The sequence below is a fragment of the Herpailurus yagouaroundi genome, unplaced genomic scaffold (genome assembly GCF_014898765.1).
Source record: "Herpailurus yagouaroundi ecotype Mexico unplaced genomic scaffold, PumYag 160, whole genome shotgun sequence".
Lineage (NCBI taxonomy): Eukaryota > Metazoa > Chordata > Mammalia > Carnivora > Felidae > Herpailurus > Herpailurus yagouaroundi.
The window spans coordinates 11,124,472-11,137,453 of record NW_024412401.1 but is presented as its reverse complement, the minus strand read 5'-3'; the positions used below and the strand labels follow the sequence as shown (position 1 = coordinate 11,137,453).

Genomic DNA, 12,982 nt, shown 5'->3' with positions numbered 1-12,982 from the left:
GGCACAGAGAGGGAGAGAAAGAGAATTCCAAGCAGGCTCCACACTGTCAGGGATGTGAGATCATGATCTGAGAGATCATGACCTGAGTGAAAACCAAGAATCAGATATTTAACCGACCAAGCCACCCAGTATGGGTGCTTTTTTTAAGTATATGAAAATGGTAAACATTGCTCAGAATATTTTGATAAATTAATAAGGTTCTATTTCATCATATCATTTAGCAATTATTTTCTAAGATATTATAACATTTCCTTTTAGAATCATTTGTCTATTTTTTACCTGTAAACCTCTTCCAGGGTAAAAGTTGGTGTACAATCTTAACCACTTCCTTCCATGATTCAGTATGCAAAGCTCTCAAATCTATGACTATGGAAACTTCCTGGATCTTGTTTTTAAAGTTCATTTAATTATTTTTTAGTAATCTCTACACCTAACCTGGGACTTGAACTCATGACCCTGAGATCAAGAGTCACATGTTCTTCTGACTGAGCCAGCCAGGCAACCCCCACTTCCTACATCTTCTATAGCTTTTCTGATATTGTACAGCCTTCATGTAGTGCTTTTACAGTTACAGAAATTTTCTCATCAATTTTCCATTCTTTTTTTTTTTAATATAATTTATTGTCAACAGTGTGCTCTTGGCATCAGCAGTAGATTCCCATGATTCATTGCTTTCATACAACACCTATCCTCACATGAAGCATTTCCTTATTTTACTACTAAGGAAACAGGTACCAAAAGATTAAGTGAGGGGCGCCTGGGTGGGTGAGTCGGTTAAGCTTCCAACTTTAGCTCAGGTCATGATCTCACAGTTATGAGTTCAAGCCCCGCATTGGGCTCTTGCTGTCAACACAGAACCTGCTTCAGATCCTCTGTCTCCCTCTCTCTCTCTGCCCCTCCCCTGCTCATACTCTCTCAAAATAAATAAATTAATCTTAAAAAAAAAAGATTAAGTGAAACCAAGATGTAAAAACACTAGTTACAGAATTCAGATTAGAGCTCATCACTCACAGTTTCCATTTGTCCTGCTCAAATTAAACTTTAAGGATAATTGTTTCTACAAAGTCATTAGTTTCAAACAATGTTCCACAAATTCAGTGATGTTTTAGCTACACAATCTCAATCTGGGACAATGAAGATAAGTGCCACTATCTTTTAAAAGTTAACTTATAGGGGCTCCTGGGTGGCTCAGTCAGTTGAGTGTCAGACTCTTGGTTTTGGCTCGGGTCATGATTTCATGGTCATGCCATCAGGCTCCACCCTGGGTATGGCACCCTGGGTCATGCCATCAGGCTCCACCCACGCCTGCTTGGGATTCTCTCACTCCCTCTTCCTCTCCCCCTCCCCTGATCCCTCTCTTTCTCTCTCAAAAAAAAAAATTGACTTATAAACATTAATTTATAAAATTAACAAAATACTAGATCATTTGAACAAGATCTTCTCTCAAATAAACTAATACATTAATGTAAAATTTACTAGTCCAAAAAGGACTATCTGTCTTACATTTCCATCATAAGTTCTTAAAATAATTTTAAGTATGGGAGGAAGGCTAAGTCTTGAAGAAAATACATAAAACAAATATTTGCCTTAGGTTTCTTCTTATTAGCAACCATTAGAAACCCACAGGGGGATCTTCCAAATCCCTATCCCATCATCCAAAGTACGTATTTTAAACAATTCTTTAGATTCTTATGGATTTTTGTTCTTTTTCATGTCAAATAATTCATTCCTATATTAAGACTGACATTTTGAATCATAAGATATTTTTACCAAATAAAAAATTAAATGATTGAATATCTCAACATTTTCATTTTACAAATATAAAATGTAGATTTCAAAGATAGATTCAACAGTGGTTTTTGTGACTCTAAATGATATTTTCTTTCTGCTTTTTCAAAACAGGAAAAAAAAAAATTAAGTGAGGGTTTGTATGGCATACAAGTGAACACAATTAAGGAAACCCTCATTGTTGTCTTCTGAATAGACTTGTCACATTACTATTCACAGCTTTGTCTAGTGACAGTGGAATATCAAAAAGATACTGAATAATATAGCAAAAATCTATTGTGCCACTGAGATCTAATCTTTGTCTGAATGTAATTGCCTTATTAAAAGATTTGCAAGCTTACTCTTTCTGTGATTCTAAAATAAGCCAAGAAAAACCATGCTGTAAAACTGCAACTGTAGTCTCTATGATATGACAACAGCATGTAAGTCAAACTGAAAATTAAAACCCCGTTCCGTGGTTCCCCAGCAATGGCATGGATACTTCTAGTCCTGCAATTATCCCTGGTGGTATGAATGGCATTTGGAAGACTTTCTTCCCATGAACTTAGCTAAGAGTGCCTGAGGAACTGCTTATGTAAATACGAATATCTCATTTAGATTGTAATTTATGTTCCGGGCAGTGTCTGCTTCTTAGTACCTGTTCATTATAGCTAATAGATTCAGGATAAGCTCCTTTGTCTTTTTTCCCCACCCCCTTCCTCGAAACACTTTGCTCTAAGCCTTCCTAGGGGGAGAACAGTTTCACTGTTCAGTGGAAATAGATAAGTAATTGCACATACTGATGCCAATACCCTTACAAATTGTCAGCTTTAGTAAATAGTGTAAGTGGATGAATCTTCTTCATTTTTATTTTGCCCTTCAGCCTATTCCTTTGTTATATATTGTAATGTTATACTTTTATGATTTTGTGAAAGGCATTGCTTCCCACCTCCCCCCACTCCCTTCACTCAGATACAATAATAAGACATAATACAAGCTCCACAGTAATAACAGCATTAATTCACTTCGATTATGGCCTCAAGTCCTTATTCTTAATAGAGAAATGAACAACAACCAATTTCATTCTCCTATAATATAACTCTCATTTAGGAAACAGTAGCCACTTTAACACAACCCTTTCAGTAAGAGTAGATTGGGCAGGGAAAGGGGGCAAGAGCTGTTGATAGATGCATGTGCATTTGTGCAATGTGTAAGCCAGAAGAATTTTTTGTTTTTCATCCATCCTTGATGGGTTTTTGCTATATATTCAATATGTATAAAATATGAATATATGTAAATTAGAGTTTTTCTTCAATATTCTCTTTGCGCTTCATTAGAATGAGAGTCGTCTGTTCACATAATTGTGAACTTAAGACCACTTGTTTGCCAAAATGAAAGTATAAAGTTAAGTCTACTCAGAAACTATGATTCATCGCTATGATCACCATGAAACATCAATTTAACACTGAAAACTATATTTGAGATCATCTTTAAAACACAAATATTTGACATAACTATATAAAATGGAATTCATTCCATGACCGTATTAATAAAATTCCAAGAATAGAAGCTTATTTATAATAGTAAGCTTCTCCTTACAAAATCAAAATTTTGGTTAGCTCTTATGGAAATTAGGACGACATAACAATTATTAAAAGAACACTTTTTTTTTGCAAATTATAGGTGCAAGAATTAAGAACACCCAAATATATTTGCACAGAATTTTCATGGGCTCATTGACCTATGCCTTCACCTCTAAATCGTAATAATTTAAACATAATTATTGTTTCCTAATAGAAGGCCATTTCTTGAATGTTTTTCACTTCCTTTTTCCTTAAATCCTCACCGGATCTTCTGTTTAGAGTTTATATGGGAAGTTAGAAGACAGACACAGAAAATTAACATATATTAACAGTCTTATCATAAGTGAATGTCCAACTATTAGTGTTCTTGAAGAGGAATGAGGTAAATAAATGTTGCCTTACAGTAAGATTAATCCAAGTCTGTCGAGTATACAATATACAATTGTCCAGCTGAAGCAAAATTAATATGTCAAAACATTGGGCTTCTCACTTTATGCAATTCTGGCAAAACCATTTGTTCCTGCTCTTTCCAAAACCTCTTAGATTTGCAAGAATATAAGCAAAGAGGAATGTCCACCCCACTGTATCCCATCAGCAAATTAATCAAATTAAACACCCATTATCCTAGGGTATCTAAAGTTAGATGGACAATTCTGAGTGTAAAAGAGGGAGCTAGGAAATATTATACCCAGACGGCAAATGTAAATAAAAGTGTCTCATGAAAACCAGGAAGTATGGGTATTATATTCTACCCTCTATTCTCCCCATTTCTAAGGCAGAATGGGAGACAGACGGGGTGTTACTGATGTGTCTTTGCCAAAGACTTGACTGTTCCCGAGGACATCCTTTGGTAGTCAAAGGGGTTAACTGTACAGTTGTAACATTTTGGGATCTCAATTTTTCATCCGTAGAATGAAAGTGTTAGAATGGATAATTTCTAAGATCACTTTACTGTTCTAATATTCTAGGATTTCCCACATGAACCTCAAGTTCTGAATTGTTAGGAAGAAGAAAACACAGAAAATGTTTTGCCCCTTGTTTTAAATATGTTACTCATATATAAATATAGGAAAAATCACTTTTTTTTTCTAAAACATGAAGTCCGTGAGGGCCTGTTTTTAGAGATAAGTTTGGATGCTAACACCTTCAAGGGAAAACACTTCTTTTACGTAACTCTAAGAATAAAACAAAAATCAAAAAAATAAATTGTAAGTGATGCAAATATTGTCATAAACCCATGACATTTTTTAACACTTTGTAAGGCTAATACTGATCAAATAAATATTACATATAATATTTTCAGTCTTTTCAAATTATGCCCATATCGCTCCTCTTTTGTGTGTATCTCCTTACAGCCTCCTACAACTTCAGTGTAGATTATATTCTCTCTCTCCTTTCTGAAACAAATTACTTTAGTTTTGAGATATTGAATACTCATTTGCTTCTCACCAGACATGAATTTTTGTTCAGTTTCATAGATTCCTTACAATCAAGATCAGTTACATTAAAATTTTATTTGAAGACAATGACTTGAAGCAGATGTGCATGCTTCTTAAAATTAGATCATTAAAATACATCCAGTACAATCTCATGGACATCCATTACAAATTTTGCATTTGTTGATATAAGTTGGTGATATGTTTTCTACATGTTTTGCTTTTAGTTTTAACTAACACAATAAAAGTTAGCCTAAATGTCCATAGAATTTGTGCAAAAGATACAAAATGCCTAACATCTCCATACAATATTTAGATTATTTTAGAAACCATTTATGAATCTAGCCATAATTTTTGGCTATAAAGAACTGGAAGATACGTTATATTTGTGGACATAACTTTAATGTAAGTATTTTTGGGAAATAATATTTCCATCACTATAATATGATATTATGATATCCTAAATCTTTATTTTATTTTATTTTATTTTTTCAACGTTTATTTATTTTTGGGACAGAGAGAGACAGAGCATGAACGGGGGAGGGGCAGAGAGAGAGGGAGACACAAAATCGGAAACAGGCTCCAGGCTCTGAGCCATCAGCCCAGAGCCTGACGCAGGGCTCGAACCCACGGACCGCGAGATCGTGACCTGGCTGAAGTCGGACGCTTAACCGACTGCGCCACCCAGGCGCCCCCTAAATCTTTATTTTAAATTGGAAGATAATCCACTGAACATTTTCATTATTGTCACAGTCAATATGACAATAGTTATCCCACTGAAAAACTCTAATTCTCGTCCAATGTATTTAATGTATTTATGCCAAATGTAGATTTTTTTATTAGTATTTCTTTGAAATGTAAACTACTAACTTATAAGTCCAATAACTAGTGTAGTCTTCTTTGAAATTCCTGAGACACAATTTTTATACTGCATTTATATTATACCATGGCTCACATTCACTTCTGTTTTATCAGAAACAAGTTTTTTGAATTATATGCTCATATGGTCTATAATGCAGTGACAATACAATCAAAGAAAAACTACTATTTAACTTTAAGCTTACCATAGGCATTAAATATTCTCTGACAAATCTTATAATGCATGTTGGTGCTGTCATAGAAATATCTAATAACTCATCTTGAGAAATCAATTTGGATTAAAAATGAATACCACGTACACATTTCTTAATTAACCTCTTGATACTTTCAACAATATTTTCACCTTTATGGTATTTTAAATGAAAGCTATATATAGACTTCTACTAAAATAATTTTTACTACAACTTTTTGTTTTATTTTGTCTTATAGTTCATTATAAAATTAACACATAACTATTAACATCTGTAAAACAGAGCAAAACAAAATGAACAAAATACATCCATTATCCCAACATCTAAAGACAGTTCTTATTACCCTTTGGTAATTTTCCTGTCTTTATTCCATAGAATTTTTGTGTTTCTAATTTGACTGTATAAAACTGTGTATCCTGAATTGTGCATTTAACATTATACAATATTTCTTATAGTCATATAAACTATTCATGAATTTCATTTCATTGAATTGAATTGAATTTCATGAATTGAATGACATTGTGAGAATTACATGAGAAAAGGCATAGATAAAATCTAGTAGAGCTCATGATACATAGTAACTATATGTCAGAGTATGTCAGCTACCATCTCAACACTATATTTATTATTGTATAATATCCAACCATAAGGCTTTACCGTAATATACACGACCACCTAATTATTAAAAGATATTTAAATTCCTTATATTTTTAGCCTTGTAAATAATTCTGGATTTGACATATTTTATACAAATAGCTGTTCCCACATTTTATATTATTTTCTTAGGACAGATTTCCAGAATGGAATTACTGAATAAAATAGGACACCCATTGTCAATGGCTTTTAATCTACATCACCAAATGTTTTGCAGAGGGTTTTCCCAACTTCTACTCCCTCTAGCAATGTGTAAGGTTGGCCCTCTCACGGCACCCTTACTGATATTCAATATTCTCTTTATTTTTTTTTTCATGATACACACTCATCAAAGTTAATCATGTCCCTTACTATATCTGTCTCTAATACCATATCATATTTTTACAATTTTTGATGAATGACATAATTTAAGAGTAACAGAAAAGGCATAATAATAATGCAAAGAATTCTCCAATACCCTTTACCAGATTCCCTAAATGTTAGCATTTAGTCACTTTTGGTTCATTCTTTTTTCTTTCTCTCTCTGTCTATATGGATAGAATTATTTTCTGAAATGTGTAAGTTGTATAAATGACACTTACCTTTAAATAATTATTTTTATGTGAGCACAGTACAATTATCAATATCAGTAAATTAACATTGACACAATAATCATGTCTAATCAACAGATTAGACTTTTACCTAAGCATTTGTGCTATCTTAAGATCGGTTTCTTTTTTGTGGTTTTTTCCTAGACTATAGGTCATCTTAACCTGTTTTTCGCATGGCTAGAAAATTTGTACACTAGACACTGTGGATAACACATTGTGGACACTGAATTTTGTTATCTTCATTTGAGAATATATTTGATTTTATTCTAGCGTAAAAGTTAACTTGGTGGGACTCAAATTCCAAACTGTCTTCTTTATGGTAAGCACCAGCCGAAATCTTTGCTCCCCTATTTAGCTTTTCTGACTTGATATCCACCAGATGCCTAGAGTTTTCCTCATGAATGCCCAGTTCAGGGATTAACTAAAGATTTGAGGAGAGATTATATATAGATTTAGACATATATATAGATTTAGAGTCTCTACCGTGGAGTACTTTTTTTATGAGATTAACCCCTTTCAATTTTGAGCTACTCAGAGGACTCCAAACTCCACACTCTGACACCACAAGCCAATACTTCTGTATCTCTTTACTCAAGCTGCGGAACACTGTTGGACTAGGAAGGGTCCTTCTAGAAAACTCTATGTAAATGTAGATCTCATTCAGCGCAGTTCTCTTCTTTCAAGGATCAAGTTTCTTTTTTTTAAGTTTGTTTATTTTTTGAGACAAAGAGAGACAGAGCATGAACGAGGGAGGGTCAGAGAGAGAGGGAGACACAGAATCGGAAGCAGGCTCCAGGCTCTGAGCCATCAGCCCAGAGCCCGACGCGGGGCTCGAACTCACGGACCGCGAGATCGTGACCTCAGCCGACTGAGCCACCCAGGCGCCCCAAGGATCAAGTTTCTTTGAACACATTTTCCTGCTTTTAGTTAAATCTTGTGCCGTTTTATTTTTTTTAACTTAATTCACAGTTTACAATTTTTATCTGCAGGATTATTACAATACCAGATCCTTGGCTATTACCAGAACCAGAATTTAATAATTTTTGTAGTTTGTATCGGAATACAACAGATTTAAAGCAATATTTCCCAAAGTGTGTTCTGTGGAACACAAGTAGTTCCCTGATGAACAATCAAGAGGTTGTTATGTGGTCAAATACCTAGGAACCCTGCCTAGTATTTCACCAACTATGCCTCTTAGATATTTATAACTGCATAAGCATATTAAAGAATAGTCCAAGTCCTCAAGAGCATAAAACTATTAAACTTTAACATGGGTTTCATTGGCTTAATAAATATTTATTAAGTGACATTTTAGTGTGTGTTTTTTTTTTTTCAGATATATTTCATTATGGGACTCTCTTTTCTTTTTTTTTTTTTTTTTTTTCAAAACTATCCCAAAACGTATCCCAAAACTATGTAACACACTTTAAAAATGCTGCCTTAATTGCATGGTCTTCACCTAGAATTTTATTTTTCTCTCCTGGAACCTCATTTCAAAACTTTTCTATTCCAGAAAACTGGTGTGTTACTCCATAAACGCATCTCATTTGCTTTTGTTTTTTTTTTTTTTTTCTACCTGCATGATTTTATTTAGGGCAATTATTTTATCAATGTATTTCCTCCCTAACTAGTAAATTTATATTTCTCAATTATTTTACCACGAAGGTCGATGCAGTTTTACTGCTTTTATTCAAACCAGAATGTCACTACAGACCTAGAACAGTCCATAAAATTTCTCTCAAAGATGTAGCATATATTGGCATGCAGAATAAAAATGACAACAGATTTATGACCTTTGTTGTTTGGTTACCTATTCCTGTGAGCCAAACCACCCCCAAAACTTAGTGTGTAAACAGTAACCATTTTATTTATATCTCACAATTTAGTGGGTCAAAAATTCAGGCAGGATTGGGTTGTCAACTGTTTCTTTTCTACATGGCATCAGCAGAGTTACTCGGGGACATTCAGCGAGCTTCTAGTCTGGTTTAGTAAGTTTTAGATGGCCTCACTCACTTCCCTAGTACCTTGACCAGGATGGCTGAAAGGCTAGGCTCAGCAGGAACCTTCTGTATCTCCTGTAACCCCAGGGCCTCTCCAGGTGATGTCTTCCACTGAGAAGTAGGATGTTTTCCACAGGGGTTCAGGGTTCTGAGAGGGGAGAGTGGAAACTATAATTCCTCTTTAAAAAAAAAAAAAAAAAGCAAGGCCCAGAAATAGTCAAAGGGTCCCTTCTCTCATATCTTATACCCTTTGTTAATGTAGTCATTGACCATCCCAGATTCAAAGCAAAGAGAACTAGACCCCACACTTGAGGGATTTCTATGAATTTGTGTTCATCTTTATTTAATCCACCATGCTATTCTCGTGGTAAAAAGCAGTAGACATTTTGCAGAAAGTGATATGAAAGAAAGAGAATTCTGTTCTATTCAAGAATTATATAGAGACAATAAGCTAGTACAAATTGCTAGTGTTAAAATATATAATTGAGGAAATTCTCAGAGACACTGCAAACATCAAAAATATACAAGTATATCAGGAACAACTTCATACCAAAACATTTGAATATTTAGACAAAAACGGAAAATTTCTAGAAACATGTAACTTATAAAACTGATTTAGGCAGAAATAGAATCATCTAGATAGTCAACTACTATTGAAGAAATTTAATCCAAATAAAAAATCTTGCCACATTTGAAAACTCCAAGCCCAAATGATACCACTAATGAAGAACTGCAAACATTCAAGGAGTAAATGTTCCAGTCATATACAATCTTCCAAAGAATATATGCATAGAAGTTATATTCCCTAAATCATTTTATGAGCTAGCATAATCTCATATATGATATGTTTATTAGGCCTATCAGCCTATAATTGCCTTTTCTTGTGCTGTCCTTCTCAGCATGTCAGCAACTCTAGTTTGTCATTATGTAAATGTGTAAAAAATGTAAAATATAGCTCACATTACACATTCAGTATTAACTTGCATTATCAAAAATTAATTAAACATTAACATGTGTTAATGGATGATGATCAGTCCCTCTCAAGAAAAGAGACATAAATGATTGGATTCCACAGTCTTCTTTTTCTTTTAGATTTTCTGGATATAGCAAGGGGAAAAAAAGCTTTTAATGTTCGTTTTCTGTTTTCCTCTCTTTCTCCCTATCACTACTAAAGACAAATTTGTCATTCATTGCCCCTTTTAGATTCTCTTCCTTCCTTCTTTCTGATGAGAGCCCCTTCTTCTCTGGACCTGTTCTTTTGTAATGCAAAAATACAAGAATGAGAGTGGGAGAGGGAAGAAGGTGAGTCCTTAGCTACAAAGGCTACATTTATTTCTTTAACAAAGAAGTAAGATCCCTCAGAGAAATTACAAGACGTGTAAGGTGTATTTCTTTTTTTTTTGTAAAGAACAAAATTGGGGGGCGCCTGGGTGGCGCAGTCGGTTAAGCGTCCGACTTCAGCCAGGTCACGATCTCGTGGTCCGTGAGTTCGAGCCCCGCGTCAGGCTCTGGGCTGATGGCTCGGAGCCTGGAGCCTGTTTCCGATTCTGTGTCTCCCTCTCTCTCTCTGCCCCTCCCCCGTTCATGCTCTGTCTCTCTCTGTCCCAAAAATAAATAAAAAAACGTTGAAAAAAAAATTAAAGAACAAAATTGGATTTGGGACTCTGAGTACTTCTGTCTCTGCTGCCTGACCTCTTCCCGCCAGGACTCCTGGACCCGAAGGAACTCTGGCTGCGGCTGCCGCGGATCCGGCTGCGGTCCCTTTTTCTTCCTCTACTGCGTGAACTGTGCCTCTCGCGACTCTTTGACGTGTGTTTGTGAGACTTCTTCCCCCGGTGACTGCTTTTCCTTTTCCTCTCAGCTTCCCCGCTTCTCTCGTAGGAATGCGATGGACTAGGGCTTCTCCGCCTCCCGGGCCTCCAGTAGTATTCGTCCCGGTGGCCAGTCCTCGCTCTCCTGTCCGAGACATTGCCAAAGGAGGAGCCAGTCCGATCTGGAGACAGGAAGATGTCTCTATTAGCTTCCCAAAACTCATTGTTGGGATTTCGGAACACATGAAGAAAGTTGCAGTGTTTTCCTCTTGGACATTGTTGTATTTCAAATAAGCCACAAATTGCCATTTTCCATCGGGTCACGGGGCAGAATTCGCACCGAAGCTGCCGTCCTGCGTACCATCGTCCGTTAAACAGAGAAAGGGCGGCTTGGCATTCTTCTTCCGATTGATACTGAACGTACACGTTGCCCCTCAGGTGAGGTTCGAAGTTGCAGCTGACCTTGAACTGGATCACTTTCCCCACGCTCCTGAACTCGGGCAGGACGTCATCATAGAAGTCCAGGAATTGCTGGTAGGTTTCCTCTTCACTGTACTCGAGGCTCGCATCGGGGTCATAGTCATCCCGTCTGCACTGCTCCATTCCAAATGTCGTAAACATGCTTTTAATCAGAAGCGTGGGACTCGACGACGGGAAATTGTGTTTACGCAAACACTTGTCTCCAAATCTGCACGCTCCTGTTTTACCGTAGAACGGACAGTTAGCTCGATCTTTTTCCATTACCCTTAAGGCCGTGGGTGGTTCTGGGTTCTGCCATGTGGCACCATTTCCCAGCTCGCTTTCATCCTGCTCCAGCGTCTTCTGCGCAGCTTCCTCCCTTTCTCTCTTCTCCTGGAGCTTCTGCTGCTCCTCCTCTCCTCTGTCCTTTCTCTGCTGCTCTTCCCACTCTTCCTTCAACTTTCTCTCCTGTTCTTCCTGCCGTTTTCTAGCTGCCTCTTCCTTTTCCTTCTTGATTCGGAATTCTTCTTGTGCCTTCTGCTCCCGAAGCAGCCACGCCTCGTGTAATTTTTGCCTCTCGGTCTCCGACAGCATCTCTTCTTCTGGGTATTGTTCTTCAATAAAAGCAGCCTCCTCCTCCTTCTGGGAGAGTCCCAAGTCTCTCCGTCGAGCGAGTTCCTGCCGCCGTTTCTTTCGTTTCTCCTTCTTCAGGGCGGCCCTGTACTTTTTGTGGCTTGGTTTCTCCGGAAACGGTAACTTGTCGGGCGCCGCCATCTTGCGAGAGCCAGTAACGTGTATTTTAGAGAGCATGGCTTGGGAACACAACTTTGAGCCCCTTTTTTGTTCTACAGGTGCAAGTAAAGATTGAAATTACCTTTGAGCGACCATCGTAGTAGTAACTAACGTGACCGTGTTAGTCTTGGCATGCGTATGACACCCTTCAGAGAATGAGCGATAGAGAGTACTATCAAAGGCATGTTCCATTTTCCGAAAAAAAATATGAAAAGAAACAAATTACTCATTCAACCCAGATATCAGCTGGGGATTTCCCGTGCTTTTTACCTGAGCAAGCTTGTCTTGATCTGTTACAAAATATAAAACTCTTACAAAAATTCCAGCAAATTAGTGACGGGCTCAGGTTCTCAGACTCTTCGGCCACCGTGTTTCTTGCCACCGTGTATGTTATCTCTATAATGCATAGTTTAATCTGGACGTGAAACTCTACACCCTCACCAGTGTTAAACACACACGCTACGAACAGCGTGGAGGATTAATGACTTTAGTAGATTTTACTGACTTGGAAGAGGAGGAAAGGAAAAGGCTTGTATCTCAGCAATTCAAACAATTTCCTGTGAAATATTAAATCTGAACTAGTTTTAATCATTCTGCCATCTTAGTGTTGTAAGTCCCAGGTTTTTCCGGATCGTCTTGAACCCCTGTCCTCCTTTCTCTTTCCCCGTGTCCCATGTGGAGGACCTTTCCGTCTTCTGACAATGAAAATAATAACAGCTACCATCTATTGAGTATTTCACATATTTCAGGCACTGTGCTATGTGTTTTACAGGTATCACTCAATTTATTCCTCAGAAAAATCCTAGGAACTATTAATATT

General features: G+C 36.7%; 1 protein-coding gene across 1 annotated transcript; it reads right to left on the bottom strand.

The window, feature by feature from the left end:
- Positions 1 to 10,737: 10,737 nt before the first annotated feature.
- LOC121034399 (U2 small nuclear ribonucleoprotein auxiliary factor 35 kDa subunit-related protein 2-like) lies at positions 10,738 to 12,486 on the bottom strand. Its single transcript, XM_040481208.1, has one exon. The coding sequence runs from the start codon at positions 12,178 to 12,180 to the stop codon at positions 10,738 to 10,740; it is 1,443 nt and encodes a 480-aa protein (XP_040337142.1). The 5' UTR covers positions 12,181 to 12,486.
- Positions 12,487 to 12,982: the final 496 nt, after the last annotated feature.